The 24,552-nt window shown below is 37.6% G+C and overlaps 1 protein-coding gene across 3 annotated transcripts in view; it reads left to right on the top strand.

Moving 5' to 3' along the window:
- Positions 1 to 24,552, top strand: part of uif (sushi, von Willebrand factor type A, EGF and pentraxin domain-containing protein uif) — a 122,714-nt gene that overhangs the window by 96,352 nt on the left and 1,810 nt on the right. The window contains exons 4-35 of one of the 3 annotated variants that reach the window (XM_073083802.1): positions 3,669 to 3,750; positions 3,894 to 4,207; positions 4,362 to 5,483; positions 5,601 to 5,780; positions 5,900 to 6,082; positions 6,329 to 6,613; positions 6,709 to 6,986; positions 7,095 to 7,525; positions 7,614 to 7,930; positions 8,016 to 8,197; positions 8,300 to 9,185; positions 9,289 to 9,782; positions 9,861 to 10,074; positions 10,170 to 10,640; positions 10,725 to 11,566; positions 11,658 to 12,541; positions 12,641 to 13,020; positions 13,093 to 13,258; positions 13,475 to 13,726; positions 13,871 to 14,412; positions 14,492 to 14,704; positions 14,874 to 15,029; positions 15,141 to 15,282; positions 15,552 to 15,623; positions 16,110 to 16,300; positions 16,963 to 17,136; positions 17,370 to 17,546; positions 18,637 to 18,798; positions 19,328 to 19,452; positions 20,514 to 20,664; positions 21,174 to 21,372; positions 22,409 to 22,725. In XM_073083802.1, the coding sequence (XP_072939903.1) occupies positions 3,669 to 3,750; positions 3,894 to 4,207; positions 4,362 to 5,483; positions 5,601 to 5,780; positions 5,900 to 6,082; positions 6,329 to 6,613; positions 6,709 to 6,986; positions 7,095 to 7,525; positions 7,614 to 7,930; positions 8,016 to 8,197; positions 8,300 to 9,185; positions 9,289 to 9,782; positions 9,861 to 10,074; positions 10,170 to 10,640; positions 10,725 to 11,566; positions 11,658 to 12,541; positions 12,641 to 13,020; positions 13,093 to 13,258; positions 13,475 to 13,726; positions 13,871 to 14,412; positions 14,492 to 14,704; positions 14,874 to 15,029; positions 15,141 to 15,282; positions 15,552 to 15,623; positions 16,110 to 16,300; positions 16,963 to 17,136; positions 17,370 to 17,546; positions 18,637 to 18,798; positions 19,328 to 19,452; positions 20,514 to 20,664; positions 21,174 to 21,372; positions 22,409 to 22,725 (10,584 nt within the window). Of the gene's footprint in view, positions 1 to 3,668; positions 3,751 to 3,893; positions 4,208 to 4,361; positions 5,484 to 5,600; positions 5,781 to 5,899; positions 6,083 to 6,328; positions 6,614 to 6,708; positions 6,987 to 7,094; positions 7,526 to 7,613; positions 7,931 to 8,015; positions 8,198 to 8,299; positions 9,186 to 9,288; positions 9,783 to 9,860; positions 10,075 to 10,169; positions 10,641 to 10,724; positions 11,567 to 11,657; positions 12,542 to 12,640; positions 13,021 to 13,092; positions 13,259 to 13,474; positions 13,727 to 13,870; positions 14,413 to 14,491; positions 14,705 to 14,873; positions 15,030 to 15,140; positions 15,283 to 15,551; positions 15,624 to 16,109; positions 16,301 to 16,962; positions 17,137 to 17,369; positions 17,547 to 18,636; positions 18,799 to 19,327; positions 19,453 to 20,513; positions 20,665 to 21,173; positions 21,373 to 22,408; positions 22,735 to 24,552 lie in introns of all 3 variants that reach the window. The other 2 variants (XM_073083801.1, XM_073083803.1) reach the window with 2 other exon arrangements.

Raw genomic sequence — 24,552 nt, forward strand, 5'->3', positions numbered from 1 at the left:
GCTTGAGCTTTGCAGATTGCGGGTTTAGTAAAGTTTGCTGCGAAGAAAATGTCGCATCGTGATAGTAAAATTTCATAACGGCATTTTATAGACTGGTTTTCTTTAGACTTTAAAATATGGTGAAAGTCGTATTTTATGATCAAAATTCTCACTTTTATCTTTAGTTATGGAGAATGTTTGATGCTAGATAAGTATGTGGTTTATAAATACAGTAAGGATATTTTCTTGCGATGAAAATTAACATATAAAGTAAATAATAATATGTAGGTACACTGAAACTTAGTTAAAACGCTTATAATTACGTAAGAAGATACACTTCTTTTGCGTAATTAGTAAAATATTTTCTATGCATTTTAATAAATACAGAATAAAAGATCAATAAATGAAAAAAAAATACTACAAAAATTGTTACAACGTGGCGCTCAGTTTTTATCCACGCTATTTTCCAAATCTGCCAAAAGAAGTAAAACTTCAAAACTGCCATTTGGACTGCCACCTATATTGAAATAAATTCTATATTAGTACACTCTATAAACAATGTATTGTGACTATTGTATGCAGACTAGGATCTCGAGCCAATGTTGTGGCAGCTCTGCTGATATTTATACAGGCACGCTAACCTGGCTTGTTCACCCGCCAACCCAAACAAGAGCCGTTTATTGTAGATAACTAACTCTGCTCAGCTGTGCGCCCGGGATATAACGCATGTATTATAATTGTATGAGATATGAATAATTCTAGTAAGATATCTATCTTAGTTCAAACGCCACCTCTCAATCGAGCAATCCGCGGTTCAAATCCCTGACACACCCTGTAATTTTCTCTAAACTAAATTAATAATTGCTTTAACGGCGAAAAAGAAACATCAAGAAAGCTTAATAACCCCTGCTTTAAAATTACCTAGAAGGAAAGTTATATTACTAATAATATGACATACCACAGTGATTACAAATTGAAACGATATTCAAATCACCCTTTAACTGATTTGAAATAACCTTCAATTCAATGTGTTCTACAAACTGCCTTACGCTGTCTAAGCACGTAGATTGTTAAGTCAATGTTTTGACAGCTCAACTGATATTATTGCAAGCGTTTGCGCCAGCTAGTCGAAACTTTACATTACTAATAATAGGACATAGGATATTCAAATCAATCTTAAACAAATGCTGTGGTATAGGTGCTGTCTAATTGTCTGACTGTGTAATTACCTTATGCTGTCTAAGCGGGTAGAATCTTGAGTCAATGTTTTGACAGCTCAACTGCAAAGGTTTACTCCAGTGTTAGACAAGATTACATTATAGTCTGGAACCGTGTTCTATGTGTTTAAATAATGATCCGTTATCTAAGGTAATGTAAACAATATTTACATTGAAATGCTTTTTCCTAAGAATACTTCTCCTGCTGTTAGAATATGGAATGAATTTTTGAGCGTTATTTAATAACGAAAATCTTTTTCCCGTTAAAAAAAACTATATTTTTTATCACTTCATATTTTTATACACATACATATTTATAAGTTGTTAACATTCGGAACGCACCTATCTAACCCTTTTTACGTTATCATTATCTACATTGTACAACCCTCATCCCTTCTCTCTTATCGCTTGCCATGTTTTTTTTTTCAATAAATACCTTACCTTAGCGATGGCGCCTGAAGGCAAGCACTCCTACAAAAATTTATTTCTACATCATTCTATTTCTTAATTTTTACAAAATTTACAATAAATACCTTCTATATTTAATACTTTCATTACCAACAGATAAAGAAGTGCTTAATTGCTATTCTTCTTTGCTTAAGTGTTCTCAACTCAAGTTCATCGTAAATTTAATACTATTGGAAACCTTTTTCTAACAATAGCAGTTCTAAGTTATAGATAAAATTATCCAAAGTACCGAAATCGATTAAGAGGTATGAAATTCTGATCATTTTTGAGTATAACGGTATTCTAATTATCATATATTTTTAGTAAGTTTCTTGTTTTCAAATCGTTACTTGCTGTTCGTAGCAAACTGTTTCTATCTTACATATTTATTCATTTCTTTATAATAAAGAGTAGCAGACGAGCTTGCAGTCCACCTGATGGTAAACGACTACTGCCGCCCATGAAAATACGTAACAACCCCCAGATTACATTCTTACCTGAGGTCAACCACAGGTGCGTCTCGAATATCATTGCCGCTATGTCTTCATTATGTTTCTCGTACCATAGCCTTCAAATAGACACAGCAGCACATAACACTGCTGTTATAAGGCAGAAATAGGTCTGAAGTCCAACCAACAAAGGGTTCGTTAGAAATTCCTTAACCTTATAGTACTTAATACTGAACAGCCAATGTACATCAACGTTTTAACAAGTGGGTCAAGCATTGCACCGAGTCGCGAGCTCCGGTGAAGCGTGTAGTGAACGCGATACGCGGTCTCGCGATCGGTCGCCAAACTCGCACGCTCTATTTGTGCTTGTTTGTTTTTTTGCGTTTACTACACGCACGGAAGTATTCCATAATTGCAACGTGCGCGTGCGATTTCGAAATTGGATTTTCGATTCCTTTGGAGTTTGGGTATTGTGTCGATTGCGACATATTGTTGCTTATCAGTTTTAGGATGTAACAAGTTATTTATTTTAATTTATAAAGCGATTTTTTCGCTGGGTGAACATATCATCCCGTAAAACCAAAATACAAAAAATTCATCCATCATAAATAAAGCTATAATAAGTTGTATAGTAATTTGTACTGTAATATTTAAATAAATTGAGTTACTGCTATAACAGAAAATGTCTCAGAAAACCTATTTTTACCCGACTGTTAAACTAATTTACTATTATTTTAAACAAAATACAATAATTGTACCAATGTTGTTATTCAGAACGCCTTTAAAACAATTTGTTATAATTATATTTAATTCACAATTCTGACCCTTCTATGACGACTTTACAATAAGCTTCAGTTTGTTTACAAACCATGACACAAACATGTTACGTACACATACCTAAGTTTAGAATGAAACATTTTCTAATGTTTTCACCGCAAGCCCTTTGTGAAGTGAAAGCCACACGTATTATGACTATTTGCAAAGTTAATTCACAAAGTTAACAAGTTGCGCGCACAAAATATGCAAAGTTTTCCTTTCACCGCCTACTTGAAATACATAAATTATTCCTTTCCGCACTTACAGTAGTCATCATACGTTTAAGAAAAAGAAGAAAGGTAATTTTGTAACACAATCACGTTACTAGACTGACGAACTTGGTTCAATCAGTTCCATATCAATAGAAACACGTAAATAAAGTGTACTTTTTATGGAATTAGTTTTTACCCGCGGTTTCACTCGCAGTTAAAACTCAAGAGCAGATTTTTTTGGTATAAAAGATATGTCTTTACCTGGACTTCTCCCAACGTGTGTCAAAAATTTCATCGGTGACGTAGTTAAAGCGTGAAAGTCTACAACAGACAAAACAAACTCACATTGGCATTTGTAATATTAGTTAGAATTAGGTACGTCTAAATAAATAAATAACTGCATCATGTAACACATAAACAGCTTTAGAGTGTATGAAACTACATAAGTATATTAGACTCGCAAATATGAACCAGAATTGGCTATTGTTATAATATGAAATATAATACAATTATTCAGTATTTTAATAAAAGGTATTTCATTTTTTCAGGCTGGGAGCTCAAGGGCTTACACTGTTACAAATTCTTCAATATCAGACATTCATGGGAGAAAGCGGCGGAATTATGTCGAAGGTACCTAATTTCTTTTATGCTTGCTAACGATTTTTTCTTGGAATGACTGAAATTTCATTTTAACCTTTTGTGTAAGAATATTTGGTACGCTTTTTATTTTATCGGAGAAAATATTTTTTTTTACTATGATATTTCATTTGTAGGTATGGAAGCGAGCTGATGGTCGTCGACAGCTACACGGAAAACAATATGACATCAAGCATGGTGCCCTCATCTCCAAGCAATAACCACTATTGGCTTGGACTCGCGACCGTCGATGACCTTAGAACAAACACACTGGAGTCAGCTGCTGGTGCCCTTGTGTCCCAGTACGCTGGCTACTGGGACCTAAGACAACCAAACCCGAAAGATGGAGAGTGTGTGGACGTTCACGTCACAACTGACAACCAATCCTGGGAACTTACCACTTGCGAAACACTACTCCCATTTATGTGTAAAGCTAATGCCTGTCCTGCGGGTATGTATTTTTCTTTTATAATGTAATTTAGTCTTTATATCTTCAATTACTTGGCCCTCATGCTTAAACAACTAGATCCTTTGTTTAATTAATTGATTACCTACTGTTTTTACGGTTAACGAAAACAATAGCTTAAAGCTCGATTTGATTTTAGGAACCTTCCATTGTTCAAACGGAAGATGTATAAACGCAGCCTTCAAGTGCGATAAGCAAGACGATTGTGGCGATGCTTCCGACGAAATGGACTGCGCTTCCGAATGTCACTTCTACATGGCTAGCAGTGGAGATGTTGTGGAAAGCCCCAACTACCCTCATAAATATCCACCATTCAGTGAATGCAAATGGACACTTGAGGGACCACAAGGCCAAAATATCGTTTTACAGTTCCAAGATTTTGAAACTGAAAAGTCTTTTGACACTGTTCAAATCCTAGTAGGCGGCAGAACCGAAGATAAATCAGTCAACTTAGCGACACTATCAGGAAAACAAGATTTATCTAACAAACTTTACGTTTCCGCTTCGAATTTCATGATTATTAAGTTTAGTTCAGACGGGTCGGTGGAGAGAAAGGGTTTCCGTGCTTCATGGAAAACTGAATCCTCTAACTGTGGCGGTATCCTTAGAGCCACTCCGCAAGGCCAGGTGTTGACTTCTCCTGGATATCCAAACAACTATCCCGGTGGCTTAGAATGCATGTACATAATCGAAGCCCAGCCAGGAAGAATCGTTTCTTTAGAGATCGAGGACTTAGAATTAGAAATGAACAGAGACTATATCGTAATAAAGGATGGAAATACACCCTCTAGTCCAGTATTGGCTAGATTAACAGGACCCGGCGATGAAAATGACAAAATGGTTATATCTACTACCAACCATCTTTACATGTACTTCCGAACGAGTCTTGGTGATTCTAAAAAGGGTTTCAATATGAGATATTCTCAGGGATGCAGGGCAACTGTTATCGCAGCAAATGGAACAATAAACTCACCTGCTTACGGTTTAAGTAACTACCCAAATAATCAAGAGTGTATGTATAGAATTAAAAATCCCAACGGCGGCCCACTATCACTGAAGTTTGACGAATTTAATATTCACCCCTCCGACGTGGTACAAGTTTTCGATGGATCGAGCACAAGTGGACTTAGGCTGCATTCTGAGAATGGATTTACAGTTAAGCCTAGAATAACACTCACTGCCTCAAGTGGGGAAATGTTAATACGGTTCGTGTCTGATGCACTGCATAATGGAATAGGATGGAAAGCGACGTTCTCAGCAGGTATTGAAATTTTAAGATTCGAAAAAACTATTTATAAGGAATAATGCAACGTATTCAAATTCGTTTTAAACGTATTCTTATTGAACGTATTTCTACTACTATAAATTCATTTTTCAGATTGCCCACCTCTTAAATCGGGAATCGGAGCTTTGGCGTCGAACAGAGATACTGCTTTTGGAACAGTTATTACGTTTTCATGTCCAATCGGTCAAGAGTTTGCTACCGGAAAATCTCGTATTACGACTAAATGCTTAGATGGAGGAAAATGGTCGACAACATACATTCCTAGTTGTCAAGGTAAAGATAATCGTAATGATTCATAATTTTTATTATATTCTTTACAGGTGATTATTATTTATTGTCATTGAATGTCATTAAGGTCAGGTATTTACATAGAGATTTATTATAATTTGCAGAGGTTTACTGTGGACCAGTACCACAAATTGATAATGGCTTCTCTATTGGCTCTACAAATGTAACATATCGAGGTGTTGCCACATATCAATGTTACGCTGGATTTGCTTTTCCAACTGGCCAGCCGATCGAAAGAATATCCTGTTTAGCTGACGGAAGATGGGAAAGGACACCAACATGTCTTGGTACGTATTTGAATTAGATATTTCTTCTAATAAAAAATATAAAGACATTATAAAATATTCCAATTTCAATTTTCGACAACAATATTACGACAATATTTCGACAAATCGATTCCATTTACATATTCAATACTTAAAATTGTTACACAACCCTCAAAAATATTTCTGACTTGTGTTTAAACCTACATCAAATAGACATAAAAAAACATAATTCCAAAATAACTGATAATACTTATTCTTTACTTACAGCGTCACAGTGTGTTGCGCTTCCGGATGTTCCACATGCTAACGTGACCATACTAAACGGTGGTGGCAGGAGCTACGGTACAATCGTTCGGTATGAATGTGAGCCTGGTTACGTTCGATCTGGTCAACCAGTGCTCCTCTGCATGAGTAACGGCACGTGGTCTGGAGATGTACCCACATGCTCAAAAGCTATCTGCCCTAAGTTCCCTGAGATCAAAAACGGATTCATTGTTGACCAGACGAGGGTTTATATGTTTGGAGATGAAGCGCGTGTTCAATGTTATAAAGGTATTTGACTTTGACTTTGACTTTGAATAAAATGAGTACATACTGTGAGTATTGAAGAAAATAATATGTAAATGTTATTTTTCTCATATTTTCAGGATACAAGCTCAATGGTCCCAGTGTTTTGAAATGTGGGCCAAACCAAGCTTTCGATGCCGCACCAACATGCGAAGACATCAATGAGTGCATAAGTAGTCAATGTGATTCGGCGTCAACGGAATGTAAAAATACTCAGGGAGGTTTCTTCTGTCCTTGTAAATCTGGTTTCGCTCCGAGCTTAGACTGCAGACCTGTTGGAGACCTTGGATTAATCAATGGTGCTATTCCTGATGAATCCATTACGACATCCACACCAGAATCTGGATATCACAAAGGCGTAAGTCATTAATACTATATTGCTACACAAATAATAAATGACACTTATTTTTAAATTACAGACCCTATTAAATTTATTTTTATACCAATTTGTTTTTTTACATATTAGATGATCCGATTGAACAACGGAGGTGGTTGGTGTGGAAATAACTTAGAAGCTGGAGCAAATTGGATTCTTGTGGACTTAAGAGCACCAACAATAATCAGAGGCTTCCGTACCACGAGCGTCATGCGAGCTGATGGCAATATTGCATTTACATCAGCTATTAGAATACAATACACCAACAACTTGACAGATGTATTCAAAGATTATACAAATCCAGACGGTACTGCTGTTGAGTTCCGAATTTTGGAACCTACTCTATCCGTTTTGAACTTACCAATGCCAATCGAAGCCCAGTTTGTTAAATTTAAGATTCAAGATTACGTTGGAGCCCCGTGTCTAAAGCTGGAAATAATGGGATGTGCCAGACTTGACTGTGCTGACATTAATGAGTGTAGCGAAAATAATGGTGGATGTGATCAAAAATGTATTAATACGTAAGTAAATGTAATATACATACACACACAGTAACAGCTACCATATAAATATATATTTTAAATTTAACATTTAACTCTTTTCTTGCAGCCCTGGCAACTTTTCATGCAGCTGTAATATAGGGTATGAACTCTACGCTACAAATGGTACAGCTGGATTCTCTATTGAAAGATCTGAAACTGGTGAACGAGATGGTGATACATACCAAAGAAATAAATCATGTGTACCTGTCATGTGCCCACCACTAGCGCCCCCAGAAAACGGACAACTCTTATCAACGAAGGCCTCGTACCACTTCGGAGACATTGTTCAATTCCAATGTGACTTTGGCTATGTTATGTCAGGTTTCACTTCTCTTCTTTGCACTTCAAGCGGTACCTGGAACGGCACTGCGCCTGAATGTCAATGTAAGATTAATATAATTATAAGGTTTATAATATTTTATTTTCAGAATCTAGCATAACATATATTGATTCAAAATATTATTTTCAGATGCTCGTTGTGTTACTTTATCTGATGATAAAAACGATGGTTTGAGGGTTATTAGAGATGATCCTGAAAGTGTACTGGTACCATACAGAGACAATGTTACTATTACTTGCACATCACCTGGACGCCAGTTGAGAAATACAGTAACATCTCCATTCCGACAATGTGTTTATGATCCAAAACCGGTAAATAATTAAACAATTCCTTATTTATTTCTTCAAAAACTTACATGATTCCTTAGATGTCAATAATATTAAAAGTTACATTACATATTTTAATGATTTCAGGGTCTTCCTGACTACTGGCTCTCTGGGGCTCAACCGCAATGTCCGCGTAAAGATTGTGGTGTTCCTATGCCTACACCTGGTGCTGAATACGGTCAATACCTTGACACGCGGTATCAGAGTTCTTTCTTCTTTGGATGTCAAAACACGTTTAAACTCGCTGGACAAACGAGCAAACATGATAATGTAGTCAGGTGTCAAGCAAATGGTATTTGGGACTTTGGAGATTTACGTTGCGAGGGTCCAGTGTGTGATGATCCAGGCAGACCCGCAGATGGATATCAGATCGCTAGAAGCTATGAACAAGGATCAGAAGTCTTATTCGGCTGCTCTAGACCTGGTTATATATTAATCAATCCCAGACCCATAACTTGTATTCGTGAGCCTGAATGCAAAGTAATCCGACCACTTGGTTTGGCTTCTGGAAGAATTCCGGATTCAGCAATTAATGCAACATCTGAACGACCAAACTATGAAGCGAAAAATATCAGGCTTAATTCAGTAACAGGATGGTGTGGAAAAACAGAAGCATTTACTTATGTCAGTGTCGACTTAGGAAAAGTATACAGAGTTAAAGCCATTCTAGTCAAAGGTGTTGTGACGTCCGACATCGTTGGTCGCCCAACAGAAATTAGGTTCTTCTATAAGCAAGCTGAAAACGATAATTATGTTGTTTATTTCCCCAACTTTAACTTAACAATGAGGGACCCCGGAAATTATGGAGAGTTGGCAATGATAACCCTACCAAAATATGTTCAAGCTAGATTCGTTATTCTGGGTATCGTAAGCTTCATGGACAACGCATGTCTCAAGTTTGAATTGATGGGATGCGATGAACCTTCGGCAGAACCATTGTTAGGTTATGATTATGGATACTCCCCTTGTGTCGGTAAGTAAATACCAAAAATAAAACTTTTTATCAATCTTCAATTTCTAAAGTACGAAAACCTTTTTTAATTTCTCAATTAACGCTTTATCTTTTTATCTTTCAGATAATGAGCCACCAGTATTCCAAAACTGCCCGCAACAACCAATTGTTGTTCAAACCGATGTTAACGGAGGCTTATTGCCTGTAAACTTCACTGAACCAACTGCAATTGACAACTCAGGCGCTATTGCAAGATTAGATGTAACTCCTAAGCATTTCAGAACTCCGATTCAAGTATTCCACAACATGGTAGTCAGATATGTAGCATTTGACTTTGATGGAAATGTTGCTATTTGTGAAGTAAACATCACTGTACCAGATTATACTCCTCCAAGACTGAACTGTCCTCAAAGCTACGTTATTGAGTTAGTAGACAAGCAAGACAGCTACGCTGTTAACTTTAATGAAACGAGGAGGCGCATTAACGCAACGGACGCATCAGGTGAAGTCTTTTTGAAATTCATCCCAGAAAGAGCAGTAATTCCTATACGAGGTTATGAAAATGTAACAGTGGTTGCTTCAGATAAATACGGCAATAAGGCTCAATGTCACTTCCAAGTAAGTAAACAGAATAATCGTAAATATTTAAAACATCAATGAATATTTGCATGCTTAAAAAATATATTTACTCCTCAGGTATCGGTACAAGCAACGCCATGTGTAGACTGGGAACTTATGCCTCCAGCAAATGGTGCTATGAACTGCCTTCCAGGTGATAGAGGAATCCAGTGTATCGCAACGTGTAGTCCAGGATTCCGCTTTACTGATGGAGAACCAGTTAAGACATTTGTATGCGAAACCAAACGCCAATGGGTGCCTACGGCAGTAGTACCGGATTGTGTCTCAGAAAGTAAGTTTATAATTACTCTATTTCCATTCTTTGTTTTGTCTCGTAAGAAGTATTTTAAATAATCCAATTTCTAACCCAATGTTTCTTTTTTTTAGATACTCAGCAAGCAGCATATCATGTTGTAGCAAGTGTACAATATCGTGCTTTGGGAGCGGTATCAAATGCTTGTTTGCCGCAATATAAGGATCTTCTTGCACAATACGATAATATATTAAATGAAAGACTATCACAGCGTTGTTCAGCAGTCAACGTGAACATCAATGTTACTTTCATAAAGGCCATGCCAAGTCTACTAGACGAGAATGTCGTCAAGATGGATTTCATTTTAGCTATTACTCCTGCTATTAGACAAACTCAACTTTATGACCTCTGTGGCTCAACCCTGAATCTCATATTTGATCTGTCCGTCCCATATGCCAGTGCCCTTATTGAACCGGTGCTCAATGTATCGTCTATTGGAAATCAGTGCCCACCCTTAAGAGCAATCAGAAGTTCTATTTCAAGAGGATTTACTTGCAGTGTTGGTGAAGTACTGAATATGGACACGAACGATGTTCCCAGATGCTGTATGTATTAATTTTGCATATTTTTATTATCTTAAGAATAAATGCAAAATATATAAACAATAATTGAATTTCTTTTTGTTACAGTGCATTGCCCTGCTGGTACCTTTGCAGGAGAAAAACAAAAGAGTTGTACAATGTGTCCACGAGGTTACTTCCAAAATCAAGCGCGACAGGGCTCTTGTCTGAAATGTCCACAGGGAACCTTTACAAGAGAAGAAGGATCAAAAGATATTTCAGACTGTATACCAGTCTGTGGCTACGGAACATATTCGCCAACCGGTTTAGTACCATGTTTGGAATGTCCCAGAAACAGTTACACAGGGGAACCACCAGTCGGTGGATTTAAGGACTGCCAAGCTTGTCCAGTTAATACTTTCACTTACCAACCTGCGGCTCCTGGAAGAGATAAATGTAGATCTAAATGTGCACCGGGAACATACTCACCTACAGGTCTAGCACCTTGTTCACAATGTCCAAGAAACTTTTACCAAAACCTAGTAGGACAAAACTTATGTATGGAGTGCCCAACAAACATGAAAACTGTAGGCACCGGCGCTACTGGATTAGAGGATTGTTTACCTGTTGAATGTTCAAACAGCGCTTGCCAACACGGTGGTTTGTGCGTACCTAAAGGCCATGGTATCCAGTGTTACTGCCCAGCTGGATTCTCGGGACGTCGATGTGAAATTGATATCGACGAGTGTGAAAGTCAACCTTGTTATAACGGTGGAACCTGTATAGACTTACCACAAGGATATAGATGTTCCTGCCCTACAGGATACGGGGGTATCAATTGTCAAGAAGAAAGATCTGATTGCAGGAATGATACATGTCCCGAACGTGCTATGTGCAAAGATGAGCCTGGGTATAACAACTTCACATGTTTATGTAGATCTGGATACACTGGAATTGATTGTGACGTTACGGTAAACTATATCTTGACAATTTAATTATTTCTAATAAGTTATACTTAAAAATTATGAATTTTACTTACTTACCGTACCTTTACTTTTACAGATTGACCCTTGCTCTGCAAATGGAAATCCTTGTAACAATGGGGCTTCTTGTATTGCTTTACAACAAGGCAGATTTAAATGTGAATGTTTGCCGGGATGGGAAGGTCAACTATGTGAAATGAATACAGACGACTGCATTGAGAAACCTTGTCTACTTGGCGCACCTTGTACTGATCTAGTTAACGACTTCAGCTGCAACTGTCCACCTGGATTCACAGGAAAACGCTGCCATGAAAAAATAGACCTATGCTCAAACGGACCATGCAGGCATGGTGTTTGTGTCGACAAACTATTTACCCACCAATGTATTTGTGACCCTGGTTGGTCTGGACCTTCTTGTGATATCAATATTAATGAATGTGTTATTTCTCCTTGTGAAAATGGTGGTCGTTGTATTGATGGCATTGACGATTTCACTTGCAACTGTGAAGCTGGATATACAGGAAAGAGATGTCAACATACGATTGACGATTGTGCCTCAAATCCCTGCCAAAATGGTGCTACATGTGCTGATCAAATAGATGGATTTATTTGCAAATGTCGTCCAGGCTTTATAGGACTACAATGTGAAACAGCAATCGATGAATGCCTCAACGAGCCTTGCAATCCAGTAGGCACTGAGCAATGTATAGATCTGGATAACAAATATCAATGTGTATGTCGTGAAGGCTTTACAGGAGAGATGTGTGAGACAAACATTGATGATTGTGCTTCTAACCCGTGCTATAATAGTGGTTCCTGTAAGGATGAGATTGGGGATTACAAATGTGTTTGTCAACCAGGATGGACAGGCAAGCGTTGTGAAAGAGATATAGGAAATTGTATGAATAGACCATGCCAAAATAACGCCAACTGCATCGACCTCTTCCAAGATTATTTCTGCGTGTAAGTATATATCGATCGTAACTACTTAATTGAAATATTTTAACATTATCATTTTTATTGCAGATACTTATAACATGATTATCCTTCCTGCTTTTACAGATGCCCAAGTGGAACAGATGGAAAACAATGTGAAACAGCACCTGAAAGATGCATTGGCAGCCCGTGCATGCATGGAGGCAAATGTCAAGACTTTGGTTCTGGTCTAAACTGTACTTGCTCTCAAGATTATACTGGAATCGGGTGCCAATACGAATTTGATGCTTGTGAAGCTGGACTTTGTCAAAATGGTGCTACTTGTGTCGATGAAGGAGAAGGATATTCCTGCATCTGCGCTCCAGGCTTCAAAGGAAAGAACTGTGATGAAGACATCGTAGATTGTAAAGAAAACTCATGCCCACCGTCTGCAACTTGTATCGATTTACCCGGCAGATTCTATTGTCAATGTCCATTTAATCTTACCGGAGATGACTGCAGAAAAAGTACGCAATAATTTCACAATATTTTTTCTTTATGATTTTCAGAAACGTTACTAATCTTTTTTTTTGTTGCAGCAATAAGCGTTGATTACGACCTTTACTTTAGTGACCCATTACGTTCAAGTGCTGCTCAAGTGGTGCCATTCGATACTGTATCAGCTGATAGTTTGACCATCGCTATGTGGGTTCAATATACACAACAAGATGAAGGCGGCATCTTCTTCACAGCTTACGGCGTTAGGTAAAACAATTTAATCTGTTACAACTTTGATGTGCCTATGTAATAAATAATTATCCTAACCAAACCTTCTTAATAAATCTACATAATGATACACAAAAGTAAAAAAAAAACAACTGTCTTCATATTTCAGATTCATACCATACGCTTACACAAAGAAATAAGCGAAGAAAGATATTTTTGTACACAACACTTATATTTTTTTTATTTTCTTTCTAGCAACTCACATATTGCCCTTAATAGAAGAACAATCATTCAGATGCACTCAAGTGGTGTCCAGGTTTCTCTGTTTCCCGAACTCCAAGACGTGTATTTAAGCTTCGGTGAATTCGCCACAGTAAATGATGGGCAATGGCATCACGTAGCCTTAGTATGGGATGGCAGCAACGGCGGCGAATTAACGCTTATCGCAGAAGGCTTAATAGCCAGCAAAATTGAAGGCTATGGCAGCGGAAAATCATTGCCACAATAGTAAGTTTTAGTTTAATAATCTACTTGTTATTTTCTGTTAATTAAATGAAACGAGGATATTGGTATTGATAAATTAAAAAGACAAATAATGAGCTTACTCATTTATTTAAAATTATGCACTTAAATTGTCTAATCTCTTTGCAGCGTCTGGGTAACATTAGGAAAGCCACAGTCTGATAACCCCAAGGCTTACACCGAATCTGGCTTCCAAGGCCACTTAACCAAAGTACAAATATGGAACCGCGCATTAGACGTAACAAATGAAATCCAGAAACAAGTCCGTGACTGCAGAACTGAGCCTGTTCTATACAGCGGTTTAGTTCTTACTTGGGCTGGATACGAAGATGTTATTGGAGGAGTAGAAAGAATTGTGCCATCTCATTGCGGCCAAAGAGTATGTCCAAATGGTTACACCGGTGCTAAATGTCAACAGTTACAAGTAGACAAAGAAGCTCCACGAGTTGATCGCTGCCCTGGAGACTTGTGGATTATTGGAAAGAACGGATCCTCGGTTGTGAACTGGGACATGCCTGTATTTAGTGACAACGTAGCAGTCGTGAAAGTAGTAGAGAAATCTGGTCATAAACCAGGACAAAATCTTGCATGGGGAGCGTATGATATTGCGTATGTCGCGTACGATGCTGCAGGAAATGCTGCGACGTGTACTTTCAAAGCTACTGTTCTATGTAAGTAGAAAAATTTATATTCCAAATTCAAAACCTATTAAATGGAAAACAATACTAATTTTAATTAAATATTTTACAGCTGAATTCTGCCCATCTCTCCCTGATCCACTTGGTGGTTACCAGTCATGTCGGGATTGGGGCGCGGGTGGTCAGTTCAAGGTCTGCGAGATCGCTTGTCGCGACGGTCTCAGATTCTCGCAGCCGGTACCACCCTTCTACACATGTGGCGCTGAAGGTTTCTGGCGACCAACAGTAGATCCCAGCTTGCCGCTCGTTTACCCCGCTTGTTCACGTAAGTGTCAGCATGTAATACTTTATCTGATCTATTTATACATCGTAACACGGTCAAGTTACACGGTCAGAACACTACCTTTACATTACTAGTTTTATATCAATTTAATTAATCGCGTCAAAATCAACAAGCTTTGATGAAATCACCATACTGTTATTTTATTTTGCAGCTGCCTCTCCAGCACAACGTGTCTTCAAAATCTCCATGCTGTTCCCAAGCTCGGTACTTTGCAATGACGCCGGCCAAGCAGTATTACGTCAGAAGGTGCGAGGTGCCATCAATCAGCTTAATAGAGACTGGAACTTCTGCTCATATGCTGTTGACGGTAAGGAAGTGGCAACATCTTTGAACAAAATTACGACCTGAAAAAAGTACGATCTGTGAAACAGTTTAAAAATATACTTGTTTATAATGATTTTTGTATATTTATTACCAGGTACTCGCGAGTGCAAAGAATTGGACATCAACGTTAAATGCGACCATCGTGCTAACGTTCGACAAACAAGACAAGTTTCGTCTCTACCGACAGCTAAAGCAGAAGACACCTATGTTCTCGACGCCATCATACCTGTCGAAGAGTGAGTATCCATTATCTGTCCGCACCCGTAAATTACCCATCAGTAGGTAGTTATGTATAAAACAATATGTGTTACGGAGTAGACGGTGAAGGAGTAAGGATTTACCTTATTCTTGTAGATGCACATCACGAAACGTTCAAAAGCATTTTAATACAAATCACCTTTGGAAATACCTGAACTTTCTGTTCAGTAGCACCGATTCTAAAGATATTATGCAACATGGCATGTTCCTCTTTTAACACATTGCATGTATTTCATATTGCACCTAGGACACGAAGCAATCGAGAGGGTCGACAAGCGGGAGACACGTACAGCATAGAGATCGCGTTCCCGGCAGTCAAGTAAGTTGTTTGCGTGCACAAGAGCACTTCAGCACTACATGTTAATTAATATTCATTATTTGTATTCTACAGACCTTGTACTGCGTTCATATTGGTGTGATTTCGCAGCTCCTCTCTCTATATTGAAATTTACTAAAATTTATTGAACAGATGTAGATCTTTACCCACGTGTTTCTAAATTGAAATTACGATTCTTTAAAATACTAAAATACCCGTAGAAATAGATTAAAAAAACTGATTGACTGACATCGACAGTAGCCCAGCCAGAAACAAATAGGACCTGCAACCTTATCTTTTCAAACAAAAATATTTTCAAAACCTATAACGTACATAAAAATACCCGTGAATGGGGACCGTCCCTTGATTTCGAATTCGATTAAAATGAAGACGTAGCTTACTGAAATAATCTCGTCGCTTCTAAATGTTCGGTACATCGGCACGAATTTAATTAAAACATATGCATGCTAATGAGGATTACCGTTACAGCGACCCAGTGATCCACGGCGGGAACAACGAGCGTTCCACCGTACAGCGATTACTGGAGAAACTTATTCTTGAGGACGAACAATTCGACGTGCGAAACATTTTGCCGAACACCGTACCTGATCCAGCCAGCTTACAACTGGTTTCTGACTACGCGTGTCCAATGGGACAAGTTGTTATGGCACCTGACTGTGGTAAGCATTGGAGCTACACACTATTTTATTTATCTAATAAGAGTCCATATTTAATATATGAATTATCTAAGGACTAAAACACGTGCGTACACGATATCGCGTCCTTTTTTTTTTTGACGAGGGGGAAACCTTCAAAAGGTACCCGACGCCATGGGAGTGACGCCGGGTTATATGGGATTTTTACCGCACTAAAACCCCCCCGGTGGCCGTCCTCAGCGTTTGGTGAACTCCGGGATCTCCAACGGAACACAACCGGAGTCCTCCTAACGCGATGCCCTTCTATCGGGCTCTGCCCTGGGGGAGCAATTTATGCTCCTCTCACATCCCCTGGTGATTACAGCGATATGCGACCACACAAACCGCTGTCCTTCCCGGGGTCGCTTGCTGGACGGTTTGAGCTCCCACTCTTGCCGCCCGCAACCCACGATATCGCGTCTTATTGTGACATTTTATGCGACATGAGTCAGTGACTCTACAAACATTATTGATCTCTTGGTCTTTGTCTGTATAGTTTAATATTTAAAAAAACTGAACCACTTTAAATAACACTTCCACTTCATGAGGAACATCTTTTCCTGGAAGTAACATAATATGTTATCCCCAAAAATGTATAAGATTTCTAGATAAAAGTTGTACAACTGACATTAATTATTCTTCTATAGTTTCTTGCGCGGTGGGTACCTTCCTCGACGTGGCCAGTGACTCCTGCAAGCCGTGTCCAGCGGGCACATATCAATCGGAAGCTGGTCAACTGCAATGCACACCGTGCCCAGCGATTGCAGGACAACCTGGCGTCACTCAAACCACCGGAGCGAGGAGTGCAGCTGATTGTAAAGGTAAGCAACCCATTTTTTTTTTTTTATAGAATTGAAGTAGGAAACGCATTCACAAGATTGTGATATGGGATATATATTAAACCGCAAATATATAGCAAAGTATTACTTGAGCTCGGCCACATACGTTTGGACAAATTTCTGTCTTACCTCATTCTTTAAAGCAAAACACAGTACCGGTTCATACTGTTATAAGTGTTAGACTATGATTTTAAAAAGCTTTATTCATATTTCAGAGAGGTGTGCAGCCGGCAAGTATTACGATGCTGAAGCAGAGCTATGCAGACCTTGTGGACATGGATCCTACCAGCCGCGAGAGGGCGCCTTCGGCTGCATCGCCTGCGCGAGAGGCCAGACTACCCGCGCCACTGAGGCCGTGTCAGCGGCTGAGTGCAGAGACGATTGTCCGTCAGGTAAATTGAAAGTCAAACGAATTATTATGTTTAGGTATCACACACACTTACACACACTTTTCGACACTCACAACTAGGATTAGTTGTGAGTGTCCCCTGTGTCGTGGGTGCCATGTACACACACAAAGACGAATACACAAACACCCAGACCCAGAAACAGAAATCTAAATTCATCATTTAGATATTTATCTGGCCGGGAATTGAACCCGGGACCCTCTGCGCGTCAGACCAGTATGGTAACCGCTCCGCCACGCGGGTCGTCCACACGCCACACTTCATTTAAATCTATTATTATGTATTCTATCTTTGTGACCAAAAATGCTTATTTCAAAATTTGGACAGGTTTTAAATCTTTATGAAACTAAGGAAAATATTTCATACATATTCGTCCGTTTTAAAAATGTGGTTGATTAAAACTTCACTTTTATTCAATAAATATTTTCCGCATCGAGTGCATGAAGCCGAGTTTGTTCAAAATTTATAATGTGTTCATGGGAAGTTAGTTTGAAATCGATTACGAAATTCCACCCGAGCTGACTACACTCAAAGCAAGTTGTACGTGGTGGAATACGAAGAAATATTTTATAATTAAGTTTTATTAGAAAAGTTTTATAAAAGTTGTAGCTGTGATATCCTAGTGGTTTCAAATTCGGACTCTCACGGGGTCCGGTCCAAATTAATCATAATTTGCTTTAACAGCGAAGGAAAAAAAAACGTAAGAAAACGCCTGAGAGTTGTGTAAAAACAAATTGTCAAATGTGTGTGAAGTTTACCAATTCTTAATTTTGTAGCACGTTGAATGAATAGAACATATTACATACATCCATACCTATCCATCGTGGGGTATACGCATCCATCTACGAGTCTCCATATATGATTTTTTCTTTAATCCCAATGGATAATAAGGCATGATTATGTAGTGTAATCATTCTATTCTATTCTATTCTTCGATATGGTGGATGGAAGAAAAGTAGACATTTTTTTTTTTTTGCAACCCCACGATATTAGTACGCATCCATCCATTCCTACATACGCTTGAAAAACATTACCTTCCTGACGCAGCCGGTAAAAATAATATTTTTTGTACCAGGCGAGCAGCTAAGCACAGACGGTGGTTGCGAAGCGTGCCCGCGCGGTACGTGGCGCGCCACCGGAGCGGGCGCCGCGTGCGCGCCGTGCCCGCCCGGCACCACCACCCCGCAACCTGGCGCCTCCTCGCCCGACCAGTGCTCTTTACCTGTCTGCAGGCCTGGTAAGTTACTTTACTTTTTAACAATATTGAAGTTGTAAATTGACATGCAGTCCAGGTGATAGTGACTACTGCCGCCCATGAACATCGACCAGATAGAATTTAAGTCATTCTTGAGGTCGACTCAGATTCTTGATACCCTTGAAAACTAAATTGCCTCTCACTTAACACACCCTTGAAATCAGAACACAGTAGCGCCTAACAATATTTTTATTAGACGGAAATAAGCAAGTAGTTACTACTATGCTACCGGAAACAAACAATTACAGTTTTTACCATATTTCCGTCTTTTTCAATAAACGTGATTTATGTTGTCAAGTTTTCACCTTGTTCTCTCTATTTTAACTTTAAAAGCGAGTGCCAAAATCAACTTACCTTTGTTGTTGTACTTTATGACTACGATGCCAATAGACTATTCAGTCTATCTCAATAAATACAACCCGTTAAACTTAACCTATCTTTATGTGTTTACCATTGAAAATAGATTTCACTTTAAAGTTAACTAAATAGAAATAACGTCAAACAATTTCAGGTTCGTACCTCAACGTGACGCTCAATACGTGTATAACGTGCAAGAAGGGCACGTACCAATCCGAAGCGCAGCAAACATTGTGCATCGCCTGTCCTATTAACACCAGTACGAGGGAAGCTGGTGCTGTAAGTATAAATTAATTTATTGATTTATTCATTCGTGTGAATTTGTCTAGTCTTGTATCTGAATTGTAAACTAGGTAATCCCAGGCATGATTATGCAGAGACATCTTTGTTTCTTCAACAAGGGTGGGTAGAAGAAAACAAACCATTTATTTTATTACGCCCCTTATGGTTGGGTGTCAAATGCAAGGGTTTTCTAAGAAGAATATTAAAAACACAATCCAATTAATAAAAAACTTGTTATTTCAAGCTTTGTGAATACAAATTGATATAATATTTCATATACTACTATACTGTCATTTCATATATTGACAGAATTAAACATGAAACGATAAATTCAGTCAGATTTACAACGCAACGATTTCTTAAATCCAATTTTTGAATATCCATGACCACTTTCTTGACATACCAATACCATGACGTTGCAATAAAATGTATCCAATTGACAAAGCTCGTAAAATAGGTCACCTTTAAATTCACAAAGTTGGCTCGAATTTGTCCAACTGATTTATGTGGAACAGTCCAATATGTATATTTTATAGAGTGGTTTTAGTAATAAAGCGTTTTCCTTTTCTTTTATACAAAATGTCTTTCCTATAAAACTTTCACCATTACGAAATTTATTGAATTGCCCTAGTTTAACGGGTCAAATTAGATGATTTATATACCATGAAATGTGATTATGACGCTTGATTTATAACGATCTTTATCCGCCTTTAAACGTTAACCATAAATCATTCTAATCAAAAAAGGCGTAATAAAAAGTTACCTGGTGTAATTCTCTATCTAACCCACTCTTCTAATTATGCTAATTTGTTATCCTGAAATGTTCTGAATAATGAAGTACATTTTACAGGTTTCAGCGGGAGTGAAATTTCGACACTTTTTACTGTACAATTTTATAACATTTGATACATATAAATATTAAAAAAATAAGTACGTTGTTGCTATTATGATTACCTAAAAGTAATAGTAAAACATATTATAATAATAAAGTAATTCTTAAATACAATTAATAATACAATATTTAAATGAACGTGATCAAAATGTATTTGTACCAACAGACCTCCGAGGCCGACTGTACAAACCCATGTGAGATGAGCGGTCCAGAGATGCACTGCGACAGCAATGCATACTGCCTCCTCATACCAGAAACTAGCGAGTTCAAATGTCAGTGCAAACCTGGATTCAATGGTACCGGGAAAGCCTGTATTGGTGAGTATTTTTTATAAAACCTCATGTTTGCCCATAAGAGTCTCTTACAGAATCCTAATCAAATGGTAGTTCTATTTTAAGCTGTTATAAATCGGCAGCGATGAAATTATTAATAACTTTAATTCTGTAGTCCATCTATTAATAGATGCTATACCCAGACCCTCTGGAATAGTCTTAGTTTTTCTGGATTATGCCTCATTTTATTGTTTTTAACTTATCGTTGTCTTCAATAAGAATAACGCAATGCTGAAAACTCATGTTTTAAAAACAGAAGAAACATAGATACTGTAGTAATGATACCGCCGCAACCAAACCACAAAGACTATACAACATTTAATATTGTAATATTTCTACCACACATAATAACGGCTACTACACTACTATCCTACTACTACATTTAAAATTAAAATTTAATTCCTTTGAAATTCTTCTTTTTCACAACTAAAATTCTTACTTCTTGAGACATCTCAACTGCCAGTACCTCACAACACACCGTCAAATCTTTCTAGATGTGTGCGTGGACTTCTGCGACAACGGCGGCGAGTGCGTGAAGGACGCGCGCGGGGAGCCGTCCTGCCGCTGCACCGGCTCCTTCACGGGCCGCCACTGCCGCGACAAGAGCGAGTTCGCGTACATCGCCAGCGGCGTCGCCGGCGGAGTCATCTTCATCATCTTCCTCGTGCTGCTTGTTTGGATGATCTGCGCTAGGTTTGTAATTGTTTTGCGTTTCATTGTGTGCTTAAGAAGTCTACATCTCAACCAATTTCTGGTAGACGTACCAGATAGCCTCATGTAACTATTATGTATTTTGACATATCTTGGATTAAGACAGAAAAACATCGGGAGCTTAATTAAGGAACATCATCGTAAGGAATATTATTTTCTTCACCGTAACTGCGAAGTGACGTTCTCATTTTTAAATATTTTTCCGTAACCATTTTTACTATGTTTATATTCCCTGTACTTTTTAGGTCGTCGACGGCTTAAATTAACTTATTAAGTAAATAAAATAGAGAAGATGTATAGATTATCCATTGAATTTCAAGCATAATTACAAGGTCGCTTTTAAAAAAACACTAGTTATTACTCTAACCATAAAGAAAAGTTCTCTCAACTATTTTCAAAAGGATCGTATTTTCCTCGACCAATGCAGCTGCGGTTCATTGAAACAGATTAATGGCGCATTCCCAACCGTACTGTATGCTGCGGGTAGCTTTCATTAACTAATTCTTTCCGTTCAAATAAAGTTCGTTGGTTAATAGAAGATGAAAAATCATGAATGTGGGTAGAGGCTTTCATATCTACGTATTAGCTTAGAAATAAAAACAATATGCCATCAAAGCACTGATGCCGATTGATTAAAAATATCAAAGTATTATCAATAGCAAATTTTCCTTTCAAGAGAATTTGTAGCACATATGTAGCACCTTATTATATCGTATTATACCATTCTATACATATAATTACAAACACACTAATGATATTAGTTCATTACGTTCAATATAGCTAACTCCACCGCCTATTAAATTGAGTCAATTTAACCTAATTGGGTATTGAAACCTATTCATCATTACATTGTTTAGTTTATTATCGTGGCTTTAGATAATCATAGTTTAGTTAAGATTTTGCCTTACATAACATCGAAGTTTCTATTTTCTTATTTTCATATTTATTTCTATCTCTTCTCTCCTTGTTGTGTTTACTGTCATTTTGTCTACAAATATTTAAAAATATTTTCCCATAGGTCGACAAAGAAGAAGGAACCAAAGAAGACGCTAACGCCAGCTATCGACCAAAACGGATCTCAAGTGAACTTCTACTACGGAGCACATACACCGTACGCGGAATCCATCGCACCATCACATCACTCAACGTACGCGCATTATTATGACGATGAAGAAGACGGCTGGGAGATGCCGAACTTTTACAACGAAACATACATGAAGGAGAGTTTGCATAACGGTATGAATGGAAAAATGAACAGCCTAGCGAGGTCGAACGCAAGCATATACGGCACGAAAGAAGACCTCTATGACAGATTAAAGAGACACGCATACCCGGGTAAGAAAGGTCAGTAGTTCGCAGCACTTAGTTAGTGCGCACTTTTCTATTTCGATCGCAGCTTTCCATCATGACACTGTTTCTAACGGTTGCATGCATGCGGCATTATCGATTGCATCGCATATTGTTTTGACCAAACGATCGAACATGGTATCATGTTTTGAAATATAACAACGATTTTATTAAGATTTGTAATAATCACATACAAAGTTAAGTTAAGCAAGGTCTATTCGTAAATCTAATATATCGTATATAGTACTACATTATTTAATATCGGATACTCTAAAACTCTGTAGTGTAGTTCAATGAAGATAGTTGTTTAGTGGCTTCGGTTAGTTTATGGACTAGGGACAAACTATCGGAAGGTTTTGAACCGCCTTAAGGCTACATGGTTTAACGATTATTATGTACTGACACTGACAAACACGAGGTTAGGCGATTGTTATTAAAGCAATATAACAGGGGACATCACGAACATTAATAGAAATATGTAGGCAGAGTAAGTTTCAAATTTAGGCTCGTCGAGGTATTTTACAAAAATTAGAATAATACCCTATATTCTTTAGTATATTTTACATCAAAACTCGTAGTCATGTGCCTACTATTTTCACTTTTCCCAATGTTATTTAGTATAGTTAATTATAAAAATATCTATTAGGACTTATTTGTTTAATACTATACATATTATTATAGTAAGTTGACAATATTTCCAGATCATAATCAGAATCGATTATTAACATCAGCAGTTATTATGATGAAATACCTACGTTTGCTCGTTTGGTCTAAATACGTCTTTACACAAGTATTTTATTGCTTTGCTAACTACAGTACACTTTTGCCTTCTCTTGTAAATATATGCTTACTGACTCATCACTTTTAAGATGTCCTTTGACACCTACATTTAGATGAAGTGTGTAGAAAACCGACTTTCCCCAGACGCCATCTTTGAAACTTCCCGGTCAAACGGGGTTGCGTTATTATTAATAAAAATAAATAAAACTTGTGAAGATTTTGTTTAAAAAGATCTTTACTTTGTAACTTCACTCAAATATAAACGAATAAGGTTTACCTATAAACATAATTACGATTATCGTCTTTTTTTTATTGAACGATATTAAAGTAATTATATGACGCAAATACGTCAACTCTGTTAATTTGCCTACTGTTACCAATTACTGATAACCCACAAATAAAAGTCGAGTGATTTACGTAATTCCATGTCTTCCTACTCAAATATTATATTTACCTACATGGCGTTCTTCTTGAGTATAAAAAAGTCACAACTATTTTTTGTAACACAATTTGTCACAAATTTATTATGGCGTCGTGTATGCCAAGATAAACATATTATTGTGTTTATCTTTCAATAATCGCTTACTTGGCCTGAATAAATAGCATGCTTGATATTATAATAGCACTTAGATATTATAATATACTAACAATATAAAGCGGTCCACACACGTAACCACGCAAAATCATGCATAATATGTTGCATTGGTGCTTCTGCATTAAGTATCGTAGATTTGACGAGAATGGCCCGAAAAGCAAAGGATTGGTAATTAATGACTCAGACCAGAAAATATAGACAAAGCCTCGTGAAACATCTCAATAGAACACAACTTTTAATATTGTAAATGCCTTAAATGCCAAGATAAAATACGTGAGTTTCTCGAATGAGTACTGTTTTATGGGATGTCGAATTTTAGATACTTAAAATATATAATAGTATGCACTTTTTTGTTGAGATTCTTTGATAATTGCTATCGGCAGTATTGAGTGTATTCAAATATTTGTTTCAAACGGCTTTACGTCTTTTGTCTGGGAGTA

Source organism: Epargyreus clarus, unplaced genomic scaffold, assembly GCF_041222505.1.
Source record: "Epargyreus clarus isolate Ecla_fem2 unplaced genomic scaffold, WU_Ecla_fem_2.2 ptg000019l, whole genome shotgun sequence".
Lineage (NCBI taxonomy): Eukaryota > Metazoa > Arthropoda > Insecta > Lepidoptera > Hesperiidae > Epargyreus > Epargyreus clarus.